The 20,326-nt window shown below is 42.6% G+C and overlaps 1 protein-coding gene across 1 annotated transcript in view; it reads left to right on the top strand.

Annotated features, from left to right (window-relative positions):
- The window catches only part of ADK (adenosine kinase), a gene marked incomplete in the record, with an annotated part of 3,127,006 nt that overhangs the window by 1,054,395 nt on the left and 2,052,285 nt on the right, over positions 1-20,326 (top strand). The window contains 1 exon segment of the mRNA XM_044056737.1: positions 16,786-16,864. Coding sequence (XP_043912672.1) covers positions 16,786-16,864 — 79 coding nt within the window.

A 20,326-nucleotide genomic window follows, 5' to 3' on the forward strand; every position in this document is an offset into this window, starting at 1 on the left:
CAAGTACAACAGGGGAAATAAGGTAAGTAGCTATGTAATAGAGAGGATAAGAAGGGGATGTGGCTGGGTAAAGGGTGCCACCTAGTGGACAGGTCTAATATGGCAGGCTGATTAGAGAGGGAGTCAGTTGGAGTACAACAAGGGAAAGGTGGGTGCTAGTCAAAAGGAGGTATCTATAGAGGATGGGGGAGAGAGAGAGATTAATGTATAGAAGAGAGGGGGGTGGAGGCTGCTGGCTGCCCTAGCTCAAGACGTATTGTACCACCTGTGGCAGTGGTACACTAGTAGAAAGACAATCCGGCAGAAATTATTCAATACACATACTTTTAGTATCCTTGATAGAGGGATTGTAGGACAGATAGGCTGTGAGGTGTGTCACTGATAAATGGTGGGGGGTCCTTTAGCATCTTACAGATTAGTGCTGGAAGCGCACGTAGAGCAGGGTAACTTAAGGAGGCAAGAGAAACAAGATAGTTGTGAGAAACAGGACTTAGCACAAAGTACATTAAGATTAGACATGTTATACTAAGCATTCACAGAGACGTATGTAGATATAACAAATAAACAATACAATACTTGTATTTTAAATAATATAGTCTTTCACAGCATCAGAGTAGTAAAAAATAGCAGTTGCACAATACCTAACTCTTGATAGAAGCAAATATAAAATCACAGTTAAGCAATATATAAATGCCCCCTTTATAGTAAAACACATTTCAGCAATAGTTATATGCCCCTAGGTAGTGGCAGAAATGAAAGGATTGTGGTATATGTTATCCCTACCTTTTTAAACGCTGCATTAAATTAAACTATCATAAAACAAACACTAAAAAGGACTGTGCTGAGACAGGACGGTGTGCGAGTGCCAGTAGGACTACCCTGTACAAGATGGGATACTTTGTAGTAGTGCAGCACACAGAGAAAGGATCAAACAGTTCCTAGCACTGCTAGTGCAATTAAAGGACTGCTGCCCAAGGAAGCTTTTATAAGTATTTCCACATCTGTGCAGTATAACAGTTACCGTTGCCCTTACACACTGCCTTATCAGTAAAATCAGCTACTAAGGGTTAATAACTAATTAGCAGCCTAAGGACACTACTCTAGGGAGGCAGTTTATGAACAAGGTATACCATTAAGCCCAAGCCCCTACAAGTCTCCGCGTGGATGTCATACTTTCAGAATCAGTGTAGCTGAGATTGCAAGTAAAAATGCTACCGATAGTGGAACTAAGGAGAGGATGTAGGCTTCAGGGTATAGCGTAGGTCGCACCATTCAGAAAGCCAAAATACAGGCTTCAGAGAAAGCCACCAAATGTTTACATATAAAGAGTTTGCCCCATTTAATATGCAAGTATTTTATAGGTCAATATCGGCTTGCTAATAGTCTACAGGCAGAGATATCTAATTCTTTCAGGGCTACACATAGGTGTAATCAAACTCCAAAAAAGGCTCTATAAGGACGGCGTGGTTTGGTAAGCCGATTACAGGCTTATTATGACAATAAGTAACACCTTCCCAGCACGAGAAGAGTGTGTGTTGAGGAAATTGGGCTTCAGAGTAAGCGCTTAGGAGGTGCCATTCAAAAAGCCGTTTACCAGCTTCAGGATACAAGGTAATCAGGCACGCTCAGAGAGGGATCCGCCTGTGTGGGAAGATTAATTCCACTTACCATTGCCGGCTTGTTACAACACGGAGGCAGTCCTTAGCAGCTACGACTGCCAGCTATATAGGCAAGTACAGCTAGTTAGTTAAACTAGCTCAAAAGTACCCGCACTAAAATACCACGAGTGCAGTGTAGTACCATGGGCCAAGTCCAGGCTTAGGAACCGTACATAATATAAAGGTCCGTTTAAACTCTATAGCAAGGGTAGTAGCATGCAAAAACTACAGATAATTAGCTTACGAGCCACAGAGTATGCTAAACACTAGCATCAACCCACTATGCAAGCGAGTATAGTGGGACAATTCGGCTCAAATTATCCTTAGTGCAACACGGAACAAGCGACACTATATAGTCCAGTTCGCTAAAATGTGTATAGCAGGGGTGTCGGCATGCATAAAATGCCGTGATCGACAAACACGCTAAAAATACATTTATAGCATAAACAGTCTAGGAAGGCTTTACAGAGAGCAGGAAATCCAGTCACCATAACAGTTGTATATTAAGCAAACCACAGATTAGATTTTACAGTTGTCTACATGAGTAGAAAGGTTCTTACACACACACAAAAATATTTTACGCTAAATATAAGCCTTTAGAGGTCGAGCAGTCTACAAAGGCAAGAAACAGGTCACCTCAACAGAATATAGTACAATCACCGCACAGAGTAAAATGTCTGCAGTGGTCTGCGCAAATTAAATATACAGACTTATCAATAAATGTTACCCAAAACCTTTGGTATTATGAGTAGCATACAAAATAAGATACGTTTGTACCACAGGGGATAGATGCCAGGAGAGGGAGCAGACAGCAGCCAGGGCTAATCCTGAATCCTAAAGATGGCACCCCACTAAGCACAGGGTATTTGTGGGAGTTGAGAATATAGCTAGTCAGGGGAGGGGAGTAAGAGGAAAGTGTACGTGCGGGTAGGAGGGGCAAGGAAAAGGCAACGTCAGAGAAGACAATTAGACATCATGCAAAACCTAGTAATGGTGAGCAGGTAAGAGGGGAAGACAGATATGGTCTAAGGCAAGTAGAAAAAACAGAGGATAATGGGAGTGGCAGGGAGTAGTGAGGTGAGATGGAATAAGGACAAGAGCAGGAGACAGAGACTGGATCAGTTGTAGAAGGCAATCAGCAGGACTGATCTGTTAAGGTAAGTTGGAAAAGACAAGTGGTAAAGGCTAGTGAGAAGCGAGCCTAGAAAAGGTAGTAGTAGATAGAAGTAGTAAAAGGGTAAGGTGAGGGAACTGGATAGCAATGCAGGTACAACAGGGGAAATAAGGTAAGTAGCTATGTAATAGAGAGGATAAGAAGGGGATGTGGCTGGGTAAAGGGTTCCACCTAGTGGACAGGTTTAATATAGCAGGCTGATTAGAGAGGGAGTCAGTTGGAGTACAAGGGAAAGGTGGGTGCTAGTTAAAAGGAGCTATCTATAGAGGATGGGGGAGAGAGAGATTAATGTATATTATACCATGATCCCCCCAAAATGTGCACGCTGATTGGCCAGCGTGCCCATTGTAAATCGAGTTATACTAATGGAAAAAGGTCCGGTCGCCCGGACTTTTTTCCATTAGTATAACTCGATTTTTTAAAACACTGTCTCGCTATGTTAAATGGGTTTAACATAGCGAGACAGCTTTAAAATAAGCAACGGAGATCTCCGTTGCTTATTTTAAAGCTGTGTCGCTATGTTAAACCCATTTAACATAGCGAGACAGTGTTTAAAAAAAAAACAACGGAGAAAGCAAGACCTCCCTTGCTTTTTAATGTTCGCTATGTTAAATGAGTTTAACATAGCGAGACAGTTAAAATAAGCAACGGAGATGTCCGTTGCTTATTTTAAACTGTCTCGCTATGTTAAACTCATTTAACATAGCTATAAAAAGCAACGGAGATCTTGCTTTCTCCGTTTGCTCACAGCTCTGATGTACCGCGCAGGCGCAGTACATCAGAACTCCGCAGATGCCAGACATCTGCGGAAGGGCAGTAAACAGGCATTATACTATGCCATTATTTAAGAAAAGTAATAGTTTCTTTTCTTAAATAATGTCATGGTATAATAGCAATAACCCACTTCTGGGTGTGGGTAATGCTAAATTTACCCGGTTGGCTTTGTTTGGTCCTCGGCCGCCTCGGGACCAAACCACGCCAACCGTGGGTAAATTTAGCATTACCCACACCCAGGCGTGGGTTATTGCTATAGAAGAGAGGGGGTGGAGGCTGTTGGCTGCCCTAGCTCAAGACGTATTGTACCGCCTGTAGCAGTGGTACACTAGTAGAAAGACAATCAGGCAGAAATTATTCAATACACATATTTTTAGTATCCTTGCTAGAGGGATTGTTGGACAGATAGGCTGTGAGGTGTGTCGCTCATAAATGGAGGGGGTCCTTTAGCGTCTTACAGATTAGTGCTGGAAGCACAAGTAGAGCAGGGTAACTTCGTACCGCAGGGGATAGATGCCAGGAGAGGGAGCACAGGAGAGGGAGCAGACAGCAGCCAGGGCTAATCCTGAATCCTAAAAAGAATTTTGAATGTATGTGCCAAATTTGCAGTGTAGTTATAGTAGAAGGAGAGACATGAAGCTCTGCCTCCTTCCACTTGCATTGCAGCCTCACATATGCCTCTTAGGGGTAAATATTCAATAGGTGTCCATATCACTGGGAATTCTGAGTTTGTTCATTACCAAATCAGTAATGACTGACTGATCTGCCTGTAGAACAAGAGCTGTATCAGGCATTATGAAGTTCAGTACTGGGTTTCCAGAGGGACCGTTGCTGTGGTGTGCCCAGAATGTACAAATTCTCTTGACAAATAGCAACTTCAGGCTGCCATCAGACTGAAGAGCGTTTGGTTTGGGCAGGTAAAGTATTTCAAGAAGAGTGCAAATCTGAAAATCTCCTATTCACATGTTGCAGTATTCATAACAGTAGGGAGTTGCTGCCAGCAGCACCGCCTTCCGGCCAGTATACCAAAGTCTTTGTTCTTGGAGGGTACGTGTGACGTCCCTTGTCAGGGCCATAAACTGACATAGGGTATAAAGGTGACATCTGCATGCACCCTTCTCAGAATTTTCCTGCCGCAGTGAACACTGGACTCCTGTTCGCCAGTTCTGAAAGCAAGTCAAGTTTCAGATGACCGTTAAAATTGCCAGATCGGATGACTGCTTCATCCTACTGATACAGATAAGTGCCCTGTTGGGTTTTTCTTTGCCTTTGATTATTATGCCAGCTAGAAAGGGGAAGTCTGCTTGTGGGAGACAAATTCCTCACAAGGACACACATGAGAAGTGCATTTTTTTTTTGCTTAGGTGAGGCCCACGACCATACGTCCTGCCCCATTTGGAAATCTTTTGTTCCTAAAACCCTTTGCAGCCGTCTTGCTGCACTTAAATTGTATTTAGAAAATCAGAGACTCCGATGTCGTGCACTCGGTATGGAAGGGGGAGTCTAAAGAGCGGCCGAGGAAGAAGGCCAAAAAAGTTAGGCTGGAATCCCTTGCTGCTCCTCAGGCGTCCGAGAAGGCTCTTGATGTTGACGAATGCCCAGCATGTTCCCAGACATCGGTTTCCAAGCCAGGCCCGGGAACCACTACGGAAGCTAGGGTGGCGGAAACCTTTAGTACGTCCACTGAGGCTACTCAGCCATCAGATCCGGATAACGGAGGGGGAACCACGACTCAGTCTATCGGAGGGCCTAGCCCCTTCTCTCCCACCCAGACAGTCGTCCGCTCCGATTCTCTGTCCACCGACTACACCTTTAAAGAAAAAAAAAAGTTAAACACACTGAAACCCAACCAGTTCCTGGATGGGAGGTTTTCTGTCATAGGTAAGTACTAGGCTGTTGGCTGTAGGGCATAATTAAGCCTAGCCAAAATGTTTCGGCTTTCGCCTCCCATGACGTTTAGTTACCTGCGCCTCTGTCAAGCAGGGCCACAGATATGATTCCCGAGGTGAATTTCCCGTTTCCCATCCACTCCTCAAGATTCCTCTTGAAGAGTGCTGGTGAGGGGCTCTGCCTCATATATGGGGACCTTATTCCAGAGCAAGGGGAGTCTCTGGGACATGAATCTGTCCCTCCAACAATTCCTGTTTATTGTTGCTGTCAGGTTAATGTCCCTTGAGCGTGTAACTCTGGTGGATTGGGTTTTCCTTAGGTGAAGCATTTCCAGCAATTCTGGGTTTGCCATTGCCTTGTATGTTAGGCATAGGTCACCTCTGAGTAGTCGGTATGCGACCGAGTATAGTTTGAGTTTTTTAGCCTCGTGGCATAGGGCATGTGTTTAAGGCCCGTTATCCTCTTTGTGAGGTACTTTTGAGGCCTCTCCAGTTGTTGCAGATGTCTTGTAAGGTACATCCCGAACTATGCATTGTACTCAATTATGGGTCTAATGAGCCTTTTTAAGGCTTTTCAGGCCCTACAAACACAGCAGCCCCCCCCCCACACACACACACACACTATTCAACCTACTTTACAGGTTTCAGAGGAAGAGTACTCTTCAGATGAATATTTTTCATATGAATCCCAAATAGAGTCCTCAAAAGATGTCATCACCCCAGAGGAGGAAGACTCCATTACTTCTTAATCTCCAGGGGAGGAAATTACCTTTGGAGACACAATTTCCGTCATGAGGGAGCATTTCAAATGGCAAGCATCTGAAGTTTCTGATACCAAGAAACGATGCTTTGACCTTTTGCAAATGGAGCAACCCTCTCCTTTAGTAGTGGCTCCCTTACTACCTGCCTTTCAGGCTGCCTTCCTGGCTGCTTCATAGTCCCCTGACTCTCAGCCACCAGCTGCTAAACATCCCAACAGTTTCTACAAGGTCCCTCAGGATACCCAATACCTCTTAGGAACCCTCCAGCAGACCCAGAAGTTATTGCTGTCTCTGCTGATAAATCATCCAGGCAATTACCTTCACCTGCTCTTTATCCCACAGACAGACAGGAAATTCATGGACAGACTAGGGAAGAAAGTCTATACCTCCTTTACTCTGGCAATTAGAGCTCTCAGCTACCAAACACATATGGCTAAATATGTCTTGGATACCATTTCCAAGGCCTCCACATTACTATCTGAGGCACCAGACTCTCCCATTAAAACTCAAATTAACACCCTTCTTTCCACTGCATCCCAAGGAACTAGGCACTCAATGTGCAGTTATGATGCTGTGGAAGACTCATCTAAGTCTGCTGCACCTGGATCAGTCTTGAGGTGATATTTTTGGGTGAGACTACAACCCCTGCCCATGGATGTGCCCAAAGAAAACTGCTGGATGCACCCCTGGATAATAAGGCCCTGTTTGGCCAAGCCTCAGCAGAACTCCTCAAGTCCCTCCAAGAAAAGGGTAAAGAACTTCAGAATCTTAAACACCTTCTGGCATCTCCTATATCCAGATATCACAGGAATTATCCACAGAAACCTTCCTTTGTTAGAAGGCATTCTACACACACTGCTCCTCAGTCTAAAGGACGCAGACAAACCAGGAAAAGCTCTTCTGCTAGGTTTCCAACAAGTTCTTCCACTGCCCCCTTTCGGGGCCAGTCTGACCAGTCCAGACTGCCTTCTCTGTGACTATCCTCCCTTGCACCAAAACACCCCACTTTCAGTCCGTCTCACCCTCTCCCTTCCCTCCTGGCAGATTATTACATTAGAACAATGGGTTCTCTCCATCATTCAGTTAGGCTGCTTCAGGATTTGGTGGATGATACCACCCTTCCAGGGATATCCCTCAACCACTTGCAAAGCAGACCCATTCTTTTCCCTCCTATCATTCAGCAGCTTCTAGTTCAAGGTGCCATAGAACAGGTACCACACCAGCAAAGAAACAGGGTTTTTTTCTCCAAAATGTTTCTGGTACCAAGGAAGGACTGCCCTAGGAGGCCAGTCCTAGACTTATCCTACCTAAATCTATTTCTCAAAGTTCCCAGTTTCAAAACGATTACCTTACCCCTCCTCTTACCACTAATTCCAACTCAGACTTTCATGATAGCCCTGGACTTGAAGGATGCCTACCTACCCATCCCCATACACTCAGAATACAGGAAATACCTCAGTTTTGCAATAGGCTCCTGCCATTTGCAATTCTCAGCCTTGCCCTTTGGACTCTCTACTGCCCCCCGAGTATTCACAAAAATGCCTGGCCCCTGTCATTGCCCACTCCAGGACTCTGGGTATTCGGATATACCCATACCTGCTCATTCTTCATGAAGACCGCCAAAACCTCCTGTTACATCTACAACAGGTAATCTCCACCCTATCTCTGTTAGGGTTCACCATAAACCACGAAAATCTCACCTGATCCCCTGTCCAGACCTGGTTTTCCTGGGTTGCAGGATCAGAACAGACATAATGAAAACCTTCATTCCAGATCAAAGAATCCTAGACCTTTGTCTATATTTTGAAAGAATCCTCTTCCACTGTTCCTTGCCAGCTCAAGAGATTATAAGACTTATAGGACACGTGGCATCACTCATACCCATGCTGCCTCTGGCAAAACTCCATATGAGAAAAATCCACTGGGTCCTGAAAAATCTATGGAGTCAACACTCCCGGCCCCTGGACATTTCCCTCCTCTTACTTCACTGTCTGAAGAAGGAACTCCAGTGGTGGATCTCAGCTCTTCAACTCAACCAAGGGATCCACCTTCAGATCTTAGCCCTCCTACAACAGGTCTCCACAGATGCCTGTGACTTGGGATGGGGGCAGTGCTACTTACAGGCCAAAAGCAACTCTCGGTGCAAGGGACATGGTCCAACTCAAGACTAAAGGACCATATCAATGTCAAAGAAACGAGGGCCTTACACTTGGCCTTACTAAACTTCAAATCAGTCCTCCTCCCAGGAACCCTGAAAGTAATCACAGACAATATGACAGTCCTGTGCTACATCAACTAGCAGGGGGGAACAAAGTCCTATCCTCTGTGCAGCGTAGCAGTCTAGGTCTGGAACCTAGCACTATCTCTCCACATTCATCTGTTAGCTGTCTATATCCCTTCTACAGAGAATGTCATGGTAGACTACCTGAGCAGAACTTTAGCTCCAAGGCACGGTTGGATGCTTCACAGGGAAGTATTTCTAGACATAATCCACAGGTGGGGTATTCCACAAGCAGACCTTTTTGCCTCAACCCAGAACAGACAGATGCCCAAATTCTGCACAAGGAATCCACATCCACAAGCGTGGAAAGTGGACACCTTCATCTTCTCTTAGGGGGGGGGATGTACCTCTATGCCTTCCCCCCACTTACAGTAATTCAGAAAGTCCTTCTGAAAATAGAGGGACAACCCAAAACTCCTACTGGTGATCCCCTTTTAGCCAAGACAGCATTGGTTTCCCCTCTTACACTTACTAGCCAAGGGCAATCACCACAGGTTACCCCACCAAATAGACCTACTCACACAGGACAGGGGATCTTACTACACCCTCAGGTAGACAGTCTGAAATTAACCTTATGTGTGATGGGGATTAAAACCCTACAGACACCTATACTCAGAGGGTGTACTCAATGTTCTGCAGGAGGCCAGAAAACCTAGTAGTAGGCGAAACTATGTATCCAAATGGAACAGATTCTCCTACTGGTGTCAACGGAAAAAAAACAGGACCCTCTAACTACCTCAATACCTAATGTCCTTTCCTATTTCTGTGAGCGACTGCACTCAGGACTAACATATTCATCCATCAAAGTGCGTTTATCTGCTATCTCTGCCTGTCTGCCAATCTCCCCTCCTCTGGCTTCCAGACTGGAGGTCAAACTTTTCCTCAAGGGAGTGCTTCACATCAGGCCTCCCAGGAAACCTATTCCTCCCCCATGGAATCTGAACTTTGTACTAGAAAAACTTATATTGCCACCCTTTGAACCCACTCATTCAGTATCCCTAAAGCTACGCACACTGAAAACAGTTCTACTAGTGGCCCTTACATCCACCAAGAGGCTATCGGAGATCCAAGCCCTCATGGTTACCTCTCCTTACCTTATTTTCCACAAGGGTAGAGTTGTCCTAAGGACCAACCCTTCTTTCATATCGAAGGTGGTTAATGAACTTTCACTAAACTAGACCATCAATCTAACAGTTTTTTACCGTCAACCACAAAATTCCTCAGAAATGACTCCATTCCTTGGATGTCCACAGACAATTGAGGTACTACTTAGACAAAACCAAACCTATCAGAAAATCTGATCAACTTTTTGTCTCCTTCCATCACAGAGCTCTAGGGAAGGCAGTCTTCAAGCAAAACATTTCCTCATGGATTTCAAAATCCATTACCCTATGCTACTCCTCCCATGGAAAATCCCTACACGGACAAGTAAAACCTCACTCTACCAGGGCAGCTGCTTCCTCAGCTGCCTTTTTGAAAGGAATTGACTACGCCTCCATTCTGGAAGCTGCCACTTAGACTTTTGTCCACACCTTCATCAGACATTACAAACTGGACCTAGTCTCTAGAGCTAGGGCAGGGTTTGTCAGATCTATCCTCCAAGGGCTCATTGACTAGGAACCCACTCCTCTACCCAAAATCATGCCTAAAAGCTCTGGCACTCTCCCTACTGTTCTGAATACTGCAACATGTGAATAGAAGGACATAGAATAGTTGTGTAAGAACTTAACATAACCTTAGATGTCCTCCTCTTCCATGTTGCAGTATTCAATCTCCCCCCACCTGCCCCTCCAAGAGTCCCCTCGGGACTCTTCTACCCAGGGGAGTACTACTGATTGCGGCAGTTCGTTTTGTGGAGGGTGCATGTAGACGTCACCTGTATACCCTACGTCAGCGGCAGTTCATTTTGTGGAAGGTGCATGTAGACATCACCTGTATACCCTATGTCAGTTTATGGCCCTGACAAGGGACATCACACGTACCCTCCAGGAACAAAGACTTTGGTATACTGGCTGGAAGGTGGTGCTGCTGGCAGCAACTCCCTACTGTTATGAATACTGCAACATGGAAGAGGAGGACATCTAAGGTTATGGTAAGTTCTTACACAACTATTCTTTTCTTTTCTTTGAGTGAATGTAAGGGGTGGAGAGACCCATTCTTGCATACACGTACTTAGATTTGGCAGCAGTTGCATTGTGTGTCAAATTTACCAGATCCACAACATATTTTTAAATCCATTCCAAGTTCATTAGTCTAGGAATATTTTCTCAATTTTGGTGGGATTCTGATGTGCAGATGTTGAAAGTGTAGTTTTATCAATGCTTTGCGTCTCAGTCACCCTCTTAGTTTTATCAATGCCTTATTTGAGTCTCACAGTCACCCTCATTCCACTGTTTTATTTAATATCTTGGAGCCCATTTAGAGGCCGAATATGAGAGGAAGCCAGATGCACGGGAAATACATACTTTACCACCTGGAAGGGGAAAAATTATTTAGCCTTTTCATTAGCTTTTGGAGACCAAGATCAGCAGAAACGTTTTTGTCCACGTGACTGTCCAAATTAGCATATGGGCTTTTCAGTATTGTTTTGGGTTTGTATTGCAAGGATTAAGCTGTTAATTTCCAGGAATTAAGCCCAGGATGGGAGAGTGGAAGTTAAGCTCGGACTTCCTGACCTGCTGTGGACATTTTATAATTTGTATTTTAAAAAAAGATAAGCTTATATGAAACTATATTAGGAATGACTGAGATTAAGGTATCTTGTAGGGAAGGTGTGTATTTGTATGAGTGCATGTGTGTGAGTGTATTTGTATGTGTATAGGAGGAATGGGTTACTAAAATTATCTTATCTGACTACCTCTTTGAAAAGCAAAACAAACTGATTTGGAAAGTTTCTGCATAATGACAGTAGAAGACCATATGGGACTCAGATCTGTTTCTCTTCTGTTTTGGGGGTGTGACTGTTTAAGGTTTATTTATTTGGGGGGGTGAGTGAGAAGGATGAGCAAAATTTTGTATAAAGTTTTGGGGGCTTATCTGCTCTCAGTTGATCCCCTGATAGTATAAAGTTCCAAGTAGTAAAGCCAAAAATATCAAGATTCCTTTAGGATTACTTGCCAGGAGTATGATCTGCCGTCTCTAATTTATTATGGCAGTGAATGCACAGATTGTTTATGCTTTGTGGTTGCAGGTGCTTTGGATGAACCCAACCCTTTCATGGTCATAGTGCTTAAACTTCAGAGCATGAAGGACAAAGTCGTCCTTCCTCAGGCATTGTTTTTTGCCATGTGATGTAGTTTAGCGTAATTTTAGCCTGCATGATCATGATTTCTGCCACTTCCATCCATCACATGATCATCTTATAGATCAAGCTATTATGCTGTTCCTTCCGGGTTTCCACTTCAGTCGATTTTGTAATTTCTTCTCTTCTAATGCTGTACAGTTCTCTAGCTGTTCTTTGATTTCCATGCTCATCCAAGCCCCCAGATTCCCTGATTTGCTCCCTCTGTTTGCCCTAATTGTAACCCTTCACCAGGTGAGCCCTGGACTTCTCAGGAGGTTGACTTTGACAATACTTTGCTTCCAGTCCCAAGGAAGAAGGTATTCCATTGGGAGGTTGTGTGCACAGAGTCAGGAGCCATCATCCTTAGTGGCTGGTCAGAGGTCCCAACCTTAAGGAGTGGTTATTGCAATAGCATCAGATATATTGTCGCTGACCCCCTGTAATGTAAGTGGATAACCTGTGAAGCTCCTGCCTTCAGCAGAGGTTGCACAAATCCTCCTCACCACAGGACATCTGGCCATTGGTTGCATCATCCTACCCCCCCCCCCCCAGGTTGGCCCTTCAGAAGGTGCTGTCACCCTTTACCTTTTTGTACCTTTGAGCAGACTTCTACTTTATCAGTAACTGCATTCCACATAGTCATTTTGGTAGTAAAATATTTTGATGAATGCAAGCAAAATTATGATTTGTAGATGACTTCAGTAGGTGGTGTTCCCATAAACTCATAACTTTATTAGAGAAGCAAAAATAACAGTAATACTTAACTGTTATAATGATTTAAAGTATAATGTTAACATTTATTATACCATGACCCCCCCAAAACGTGCACGCTGATTGGCCAGCGTGCCCGTTGTAAATCAAGTTATACTAATGGAAAAAGGTCCGGTCGCCCGGACTTTTTTCCATTAGTATAACTCGTTTTTTTAAAACACTGTCTCACTATGTTAAATGGGTTTAACATAGCGAGACAGCTTTAAAATAAGCAACAGAGATCTCCGTTGCTTATTTTAAAGCTGTCTCGCAATGTTAAACCCATTTAACATAGCGAGACAGTGTTTTAAAAAAAAGCAACGGAGAAAGCAAGATCTCTGTTGCTTTTTTTTAGTGTCTCGCTATGTTAAATGAGTTTAACATAGCGAGGCAGTTTTAAAATAAGCAACGGAGATGTCCGTTGCTTATTTTAAAACTGTCTCGCTATGTTAAACTCATTTAACATAGCGAGACACTAAAAAGCAACGGAGATCTTGCTTTCTCCGTTGCTTTTGCAACTCTGATGTACTGCGCAGGCGCGCAGTACATCAGAACTGCCGCGGATGCCAGGCATCTGCGGAAGGGCAGTAAACAGGCATTATACTATGCCATTATTTAAGAAAAGTAATAGTTTCTTTTCTTAAATAATGTCATGGTATAATAGCAATAACCCACTTCTGGGTGTGGGTAAATTTAGCATTACCCACACCCAGGCGTGGGTTATTGCTATAATAATCCCCAGTGGCACAGGTGTTCAGATTCGCTTTGGCACTTGCATAACAAACTGCAGATGAGATTCGACATATGTATATATATATATATATATATATATATATATATATATATATATATATATATCTTTTTTTTTTTTTTTTGTTAAAGATGTCACAAGTCATGATGTAAAAAGATTTCATGTTCAGACTGTTGCAGTATGCCACTGACTTTCTGCTTATATCATTAAAGATGCTGTAACCATTTCAAGCACAAGATCTCTCACTAGAACAAGGTGTTCTTTATGCACTTTGGAACTTAATGAACAGAGCCAGAAAATGAATTAAAGGAAATTGTTGAGTGAAGCAGAGATGGCAGGTTTTGCCAATAAGCTTGTGATCTTTTGCGGTGCTGTTCATTTACACTGTGTTGCATAATGTCTTGTTTTTATTGTTTTGACTTATTAGAAACCCAGAGTATGTTAAATTTTCAAGTAGCTTTGGTTTTACCAGCATAATAGAATGTTTTTATTATTAGTGATTTACTGTCTTGTCACACAGTATGTTTTTTTGGGGGGGTTCTATACTGTACTTTAAATTACCTTAAACTGAAGTATGAGTTCCTAACAATTGTCGCACCTTTATTAGATCTGTCTTCCCAGACCTATGTAAAACTCTTGATGGTTATGCAGGTAAGCTTATGTATAGAAGTCTTTGTAGAAAGTGCAACATTTTCCAAGGCCTGAGTAATGTGCACAAAAATGTTCAATAAAACCTTGCGCAGATTTTCATCATTTAACAAAACAGGATAATGTAAATGTGTGCATCCTTAAATGAAGCACTCCAACCTGCTGTGCATTTTGTCCTTGCTTATCCATAGCAGAAAGTCTGAGGGGACATTACAGAATGCCAACCATTTTAGCTGACTCAGGGGCACAAAGGGATAAAGTCTTGGCTGTGACTCAGAGAAATTGTGATTCTCTAGCAGTAAGAGTACTGAAGGAGCTAACTAGGGAAGTTGGAAGTGTTTGCCAGCTGGTCAGTCCTGAGAGAGATGGCTACATGGCCAGTTGAATGACTGTGGCAAACTGCAGAGGTGAATGTTACTGCAGGCAACATGAGAGACAGTTACCACACAGAGAGTTCACACCATAGCCAGGAATCAACTTGTATGCTGAAGAGATCGTGCCTCACCTGGACCGGCATTGTGGAAGCATGCACACCTCATACTGCAAGGGATAACCGGTACAAGGAGAAGCACATTAAAGAAATGCTAACATTTGTATTTCCTTGCAGTTTAATAGCCAGTTGTACATATTTAGACTTACAAGGGTGTTACGCTGTGTGTTATGTTCAACTTTCATTTAAGGTTGAGTGTAAGGGAACATCTGCAGCTAAATAAACTGCCACCACCACAGATATGTAGATCCGGCAATCTTAAGTAGATGTGTATAACACTGGTATGTTTGTGGTGCTCCTGTTGCAGTCTGTGTAGGTCACTTTTACTTATACCGAGATTTTAGGGAGCTAGTAACTGCTATTATGTAATGGTATCACCAAAGAATCTTCAGTAAGTGAAACAAACTGCAACTAAATTAAATACACATTTATTCCCGATAGTTAAGGTAGAGTCTGTTTAGTAAAAAAAAAAAAAAAAGTTCTTTGGGCCTTTGGCATAAGGTTTTAAAGATTTAACAATTAACTGCCTTTGTATTGCACAGAGATGCATTGCATCACACTGCAAAGTATACAGTTAGTACCCTATACAACTTTAAAGATGTAAAGCGTAAAGTCCTGAGTATGTCAAGTTCAACTTAACTATGAAGCTTGCGTCTATTTGTAGTGGTCACTGATTTTTGCAGGGAAGTGGAGATTTTTCGAAGACTTCAAGGCTAGTAAGAAGCCTTCCATCGTGCAGACTTATTCTGCCAAGTGGAAGATGTTCTTTATTCAGCTGCTCTCCTCTCGCTTTAATAACATTACCCTGTGGGTCAACATGACGCATCTGAAACATTTGTATGACTTGCGATAGTTATTTAACTGTCAGAGTGCACATTTTAGCTATTTCTGCCCATAATGACCATCTGGGAAATGACCATCTGGGAAGGCAGAATTGTGGCCGAGAAACAGCTGCTTTAATGTAATGGAGGTTGTGTTTGTGCATAGTTAAGAAAAACTACTATTTCCATGGGAGCTGTATTTCACATTAGACAAACTTGCCTGTCCTGCATTTAAACCACCGGGTTTATTGGTGCTGACTTGTTTCTTGGAAAAGACTTGGATCCTGTGGCCTTCCAATTATTCACAGAGGATATCCTAGATTTAGCCTGTCGTACCCCCCCCCCCCCACCCGGACATCTTAAGAACCTGCCGTGTAGTCTTTAACAAAGATCACATATCGATTTAAGACCAGCCGTGTTGCATCCCAGAAATGGTTTTGTAATTCTCCTGAACCGATTTATTCAAGTTCCTGCTTCATTTGCTGGTGCAAAATCAGAAGCAAGTGAGACAGCCCTTCACAATGGATTTTTCACCATCATCTCAGATTTTACTTGAACATATGCCTGAGTTTATGAAGACAGAACATCTTTTCACATCTTCACTCTGGGTAGTTAAGGAAAGGAGTGTACAGTTGTCAAACACCTCTCTTCATTTTCAATATTGACTGTATTATTTTTGCCATCAAATGGATGACCACTGACAAATGCTGCAGCTAACATCTGTACTGCGAGAGCTTGATTGTCTGTGAGCACATTCTCCAAGCATTTATTTTGTTAACGTGTGCATGAGTTGACTTTTTGGCACAACTGTACTTCATTACTTATCCTTATACTACATTTTGGCTATTATCCTGTTCCTTTCACACTGATGGTTTATTGCTTGGGATTCTAATCTAGATTGTGGATTAAAGGCTTCTGCTATTTGCATCTCTTTACATAATATAATTGTAATTTCATGATATACTGTTAAATTCCAGTAGTGTAATCCAGGCCTCACTTACAACTTGTTGCTACAGTCCCATAGTCCTACGGCAGCAAGCTTAGAAACTGCTAGATATATCTGATTGGACTACAGCTACTGTAAGGATGGTAATGTGCTTTTAATTTGTATTCGTTGTATGTGTTAAGATAAGTTAACAGTCAATATTATCTAGGATGGAAGCAGTTTTATTAGCACCGTGGGTGGTTTGGCTTATGTGGTTACCATTTAATCCACATAAGATCTCAGAGGAGAAGCACAGTTCATTCACAAGCTAGATGCAGCAAAAATCACTTTGTCTCTCGTCATGTTTTTTTTTTTTTTTTTTGCTTCCTTTGTCGTTACTGTTTGCCTCTTAAAGGTTTTAATGTTCAGCTTTGTTTTTAATATTGTAGTTTAGGTCGTATGTTTAAGGAAAGGTTAATTGACCTCAAGATTTTGCTGATAATGTTGTGAAACATGTTTTTCATATTCTTGTACCTCTAACTGTGAAATTGCGATTAATTTTGCATTTTTTCCTATTCAGGTTTGAAGAACTTGTCAAAAAATTTAAAGTGGAATACCATGCGGGTGGTTCAACCCAGAACTCTGTTAAAGTAGCCCAGGTATGTCTGTGTTGTCACCTGTAATGCAGAGTTAAGGTCCTTTTTTCTGCTAAGCTGTAGAGAAAGTCATACAGGTAGATAAGAAATTACATAGAAATGACATATTAAGTACAAGGTTTTCTAAATTGTGAAGCTGAAGGACAAGAAGTGTGTAACACTACATCTTTGTAAACATTTAAATTACATATACCTTCCATACTTTGTTTAATGTAATTAATTTATGCATTTCTGATCTTAACATTGCTTTAAAATATTGAAGGAGCATTTGGCATTCTATTGGGTTTAATTTAGTTTTTGTTTGGTAGGTTTGTACTGAAACAGCAGTAGCATAAATACAACTTGCATGAAGAAAGTAATGCTCGTTCATCTTCAGGCAACATCTTCTACTGGGTACACTGCTGTCCATGTATTAAAATATCAACAAAAGAATAAACTGAATCAGAACTTTCACAAATACTGGTATAAATTTTCAACACTGTGTGCTTAACTTTTTGCTTGGTCTTTTATGTGGCTTGTCATCAAGCTAGACAAATCCTTAAAAGTAGCCTGTTGCGTTCATATTAGTAATAGATCCTAACAAGTGTTGCTGTGTAGGGGGCAAGCCTTACTGCCCTTGTCACATCTTCAAGCTTGTATATATACGAACTCCAGGATCACAGACAGGAGAAACTCCCCAAAATAATGTGCAGAAGTTTGGGTAAGCAGATATTGGACAAGAGTCAGCAGAAGATTTCTGAGATTTGGAATAGTGAGTTCACAAAGAAGTCATATAAACAGCAGTGCATGCCTTTTTAGTGCATATGTTTACCTAGCCAATGGACGTACTTTATTTACATAGTGAGGTAAAGTAGCTCGACCTGTGGAAGGGAGCAGCGTCTTGTTAGACAGCTGTTAAAGCAAATTGAACTCTGATGTAACCCTACCAACTGTCATGCTGTATTTGATTAAACTTAAGATGTGAACAGTCATGCAGATCTCCTTTAACTTTGAGAATTTTTGTTTCTACTTTGTACGTGTTAGTAAGATTTGCCATGTTGGGTCATTCAGTATTTGATCCTAGGCTACTGCCTTGGCTTCTTTCTGCCAGAGACTACATTATCAGTACACGTTCTCAGATTTTCAGCAGATAGCTCTGTGAATGGTAATTTATTACTAACAGTGGAATACAGTGGATTATTAAAGGTTCAGAATTTCTGTATGTTTTCCATCCCTCTCCCCATGAATGTAGCTCAGAAGTACTTTGACTTATGTAGTACAATATGATGTCCTGACTGAGCCACTGTTGAAGTATTTGTAACAGATGGGTTGTAGCTCGCTGACATTCTGCTGGGGGTAACAAAGCTTTACCTTCCAAGGACGTACGTCCAGATTATAACCTCAGATCATCGGAGTAGGGGTATATAATCAGACATGCATGAGAAATCCTCAAGACTGTCTCATCTCCAGCCCAAACGCAAGTTGTTGCACCCAATGGATTGTGATAATTTGGTCACATGATACAATAGCTTCGCTTGTCAGACTTGGATAAATGCTCTGTTGGAGATCCTTCCTTTCTAAATCTTTGGCTGTTTTGTTAATGGTTGTTAGATGTCAACTAGTAGGGGTAAGTGTGAGTGTGATAGGAAGTTCCATACAAAGACCTACACACTTAAGTGTCTATTTTGTCTAAGCCCTGAACACAACTATAAAACCTGCTGCATCTGTTTGTTCCTAAAACCCTTTGGTCTAGGCTAACTATACTTGATACTTTCCTGAGACCTAATTACCATGTCGGAAGGCCCGGATAATGACCTCCCGCCCAAAAAACCTTAAGACTTAGAGATGATTCATCTTCTGTCATCTCAAAATCAGATGTACACGCTGAGGTGATCAGACCTGTGGTATGCCAATTGTCTTCTCATGGGCTTTCAACTGTGACCTCACTAGTGGCTGGTATGGCTCCTGAGGCCTTGCAAACCACTGAATCCTCCGCTGAACTGCACCTCATCTCAGAGGGCCCATGCAGAGTCCTTCAGATCCTTGTGCAGGAAGATGTTCCCAGTACCCTGGCAGAAATGCACTGAGGCTTGGAGCCCCCTAAGCTTCTGCTGGCAGATGTTGCCCGTAAGAAGAACAAGCCAAAACGTAAGGACTCATTGCCTCCTTCCGTATCCAGGGAGAAAGAATGGATTCATTTTTATCAGGGGTTATTCAAAGCAATTATGTTTTTAAAGTCTCCTTCCTTTGTGACCCATCCTTTTCGGGCCACACCACACAAATGGGATTTGGATTCTTCCTCCTCTGACGAGGAGCCAGAGGGGGAATCTAAGCACTATTCCAGCTACTCTTCCCATTTACACTCTCCTGAACAGATATCTTTGGGGTTCTCTGCCATCAGGCGGGTCCTCGGTCGGCCGAATTCCAAAGTCTAGGTCCGGCGTCGGTTGTCGTCACTTTCTTTCCTGACGTCAACCTTTTTAAGAAAGGGATTTTACTCAAGGAACTTTCTTGACTAAGAAAAGAGGGAAATTGGAGACCTATTCTGGACCACTCCTGACTAAACTCCTTTTTGAGAGTTCCCTCTTTCAAAATGCTTTCCTTACAAACTCTTCTACTATTCCATCCAGGTCTTCCTGGTATCCTTAGCCTTTAAAGGATACTTATCTGAATATTCCCACTTGCCCTTCCTGCAGAAAAATTTTCAGGTTCTTGATTTGATCATAACAGATGGGTAGAATCCCAAAGCTAAGAAATGGGTGGTAGGCACTAGTTGGAACTAGGAGGAACCAAAATGCCCTGCAAGACTGCAGTGGCAAAGCCTGCTCTAGATTTGGAGTATAATGGTAGGTTGTAGTGCTTGGAGAAGGTATGCACAGAACTCCAAGTGGCTGCTTCCAAAATATCCTTGGTAGGAACTCCTCTGAGGAAGGCTGCAGAGGTGGCTGTGGCCCTGGTGGAATGAGTTCTAATGCCTGTAGGAACAGTTTTGCCATGAAAGGAATAGCAAAAGCGTATGCAGTGGGTAATAAATATACCTCAAATTTTACAGTACCTAGCTGAGATGTTAAACAGTGGCCTTTCCTTCTCCTCCATCAAGATCCACGCTTCAGCCATTTCTGCACAATACAATGCAGATCCTCCTTTATTCTCACATCCTCTTTTAAGGCAGTTCCTCAGAGGGGCAAAAAATATAAAACCCCCACGGAAACCACCAGTCCCAGCTTGGGACCTCAACTTCGTATTGGAAAAACTGACCCTGCCTCCCTTTGAGCCGGCTTCTTCAACAGAGCTACAGTACTTGTCATGGAAAACAGCCTTCCTTCTGGCTATTACCTCAGCACGCAGGGTTTGGGAACTACAGGCCCTCATGGCTGTGCAACCATTCATCATTTTCCATCAGGACAGAGTTTCCTTACGAACTAACCCTACCTTCATGCCAAAGGTAGTATCCAGTGTAGCTTTGAACCAGACTATTCATTTACC

This window comes from Protopterus annectens, chromosome 14.part0 (genome assembly GCF_019279795.1).
Source record: "Protopterus annectens isolate FY-2018-M chromosome 14.part0, PAN1.0, whole genome shotgun sequence".
Classification (NCBI taxonomy): Eukaryota; Metazoa; Chordata; order Ceratodontiformes; family Protopteridae; genus Protopterus; species Protopterus annectens.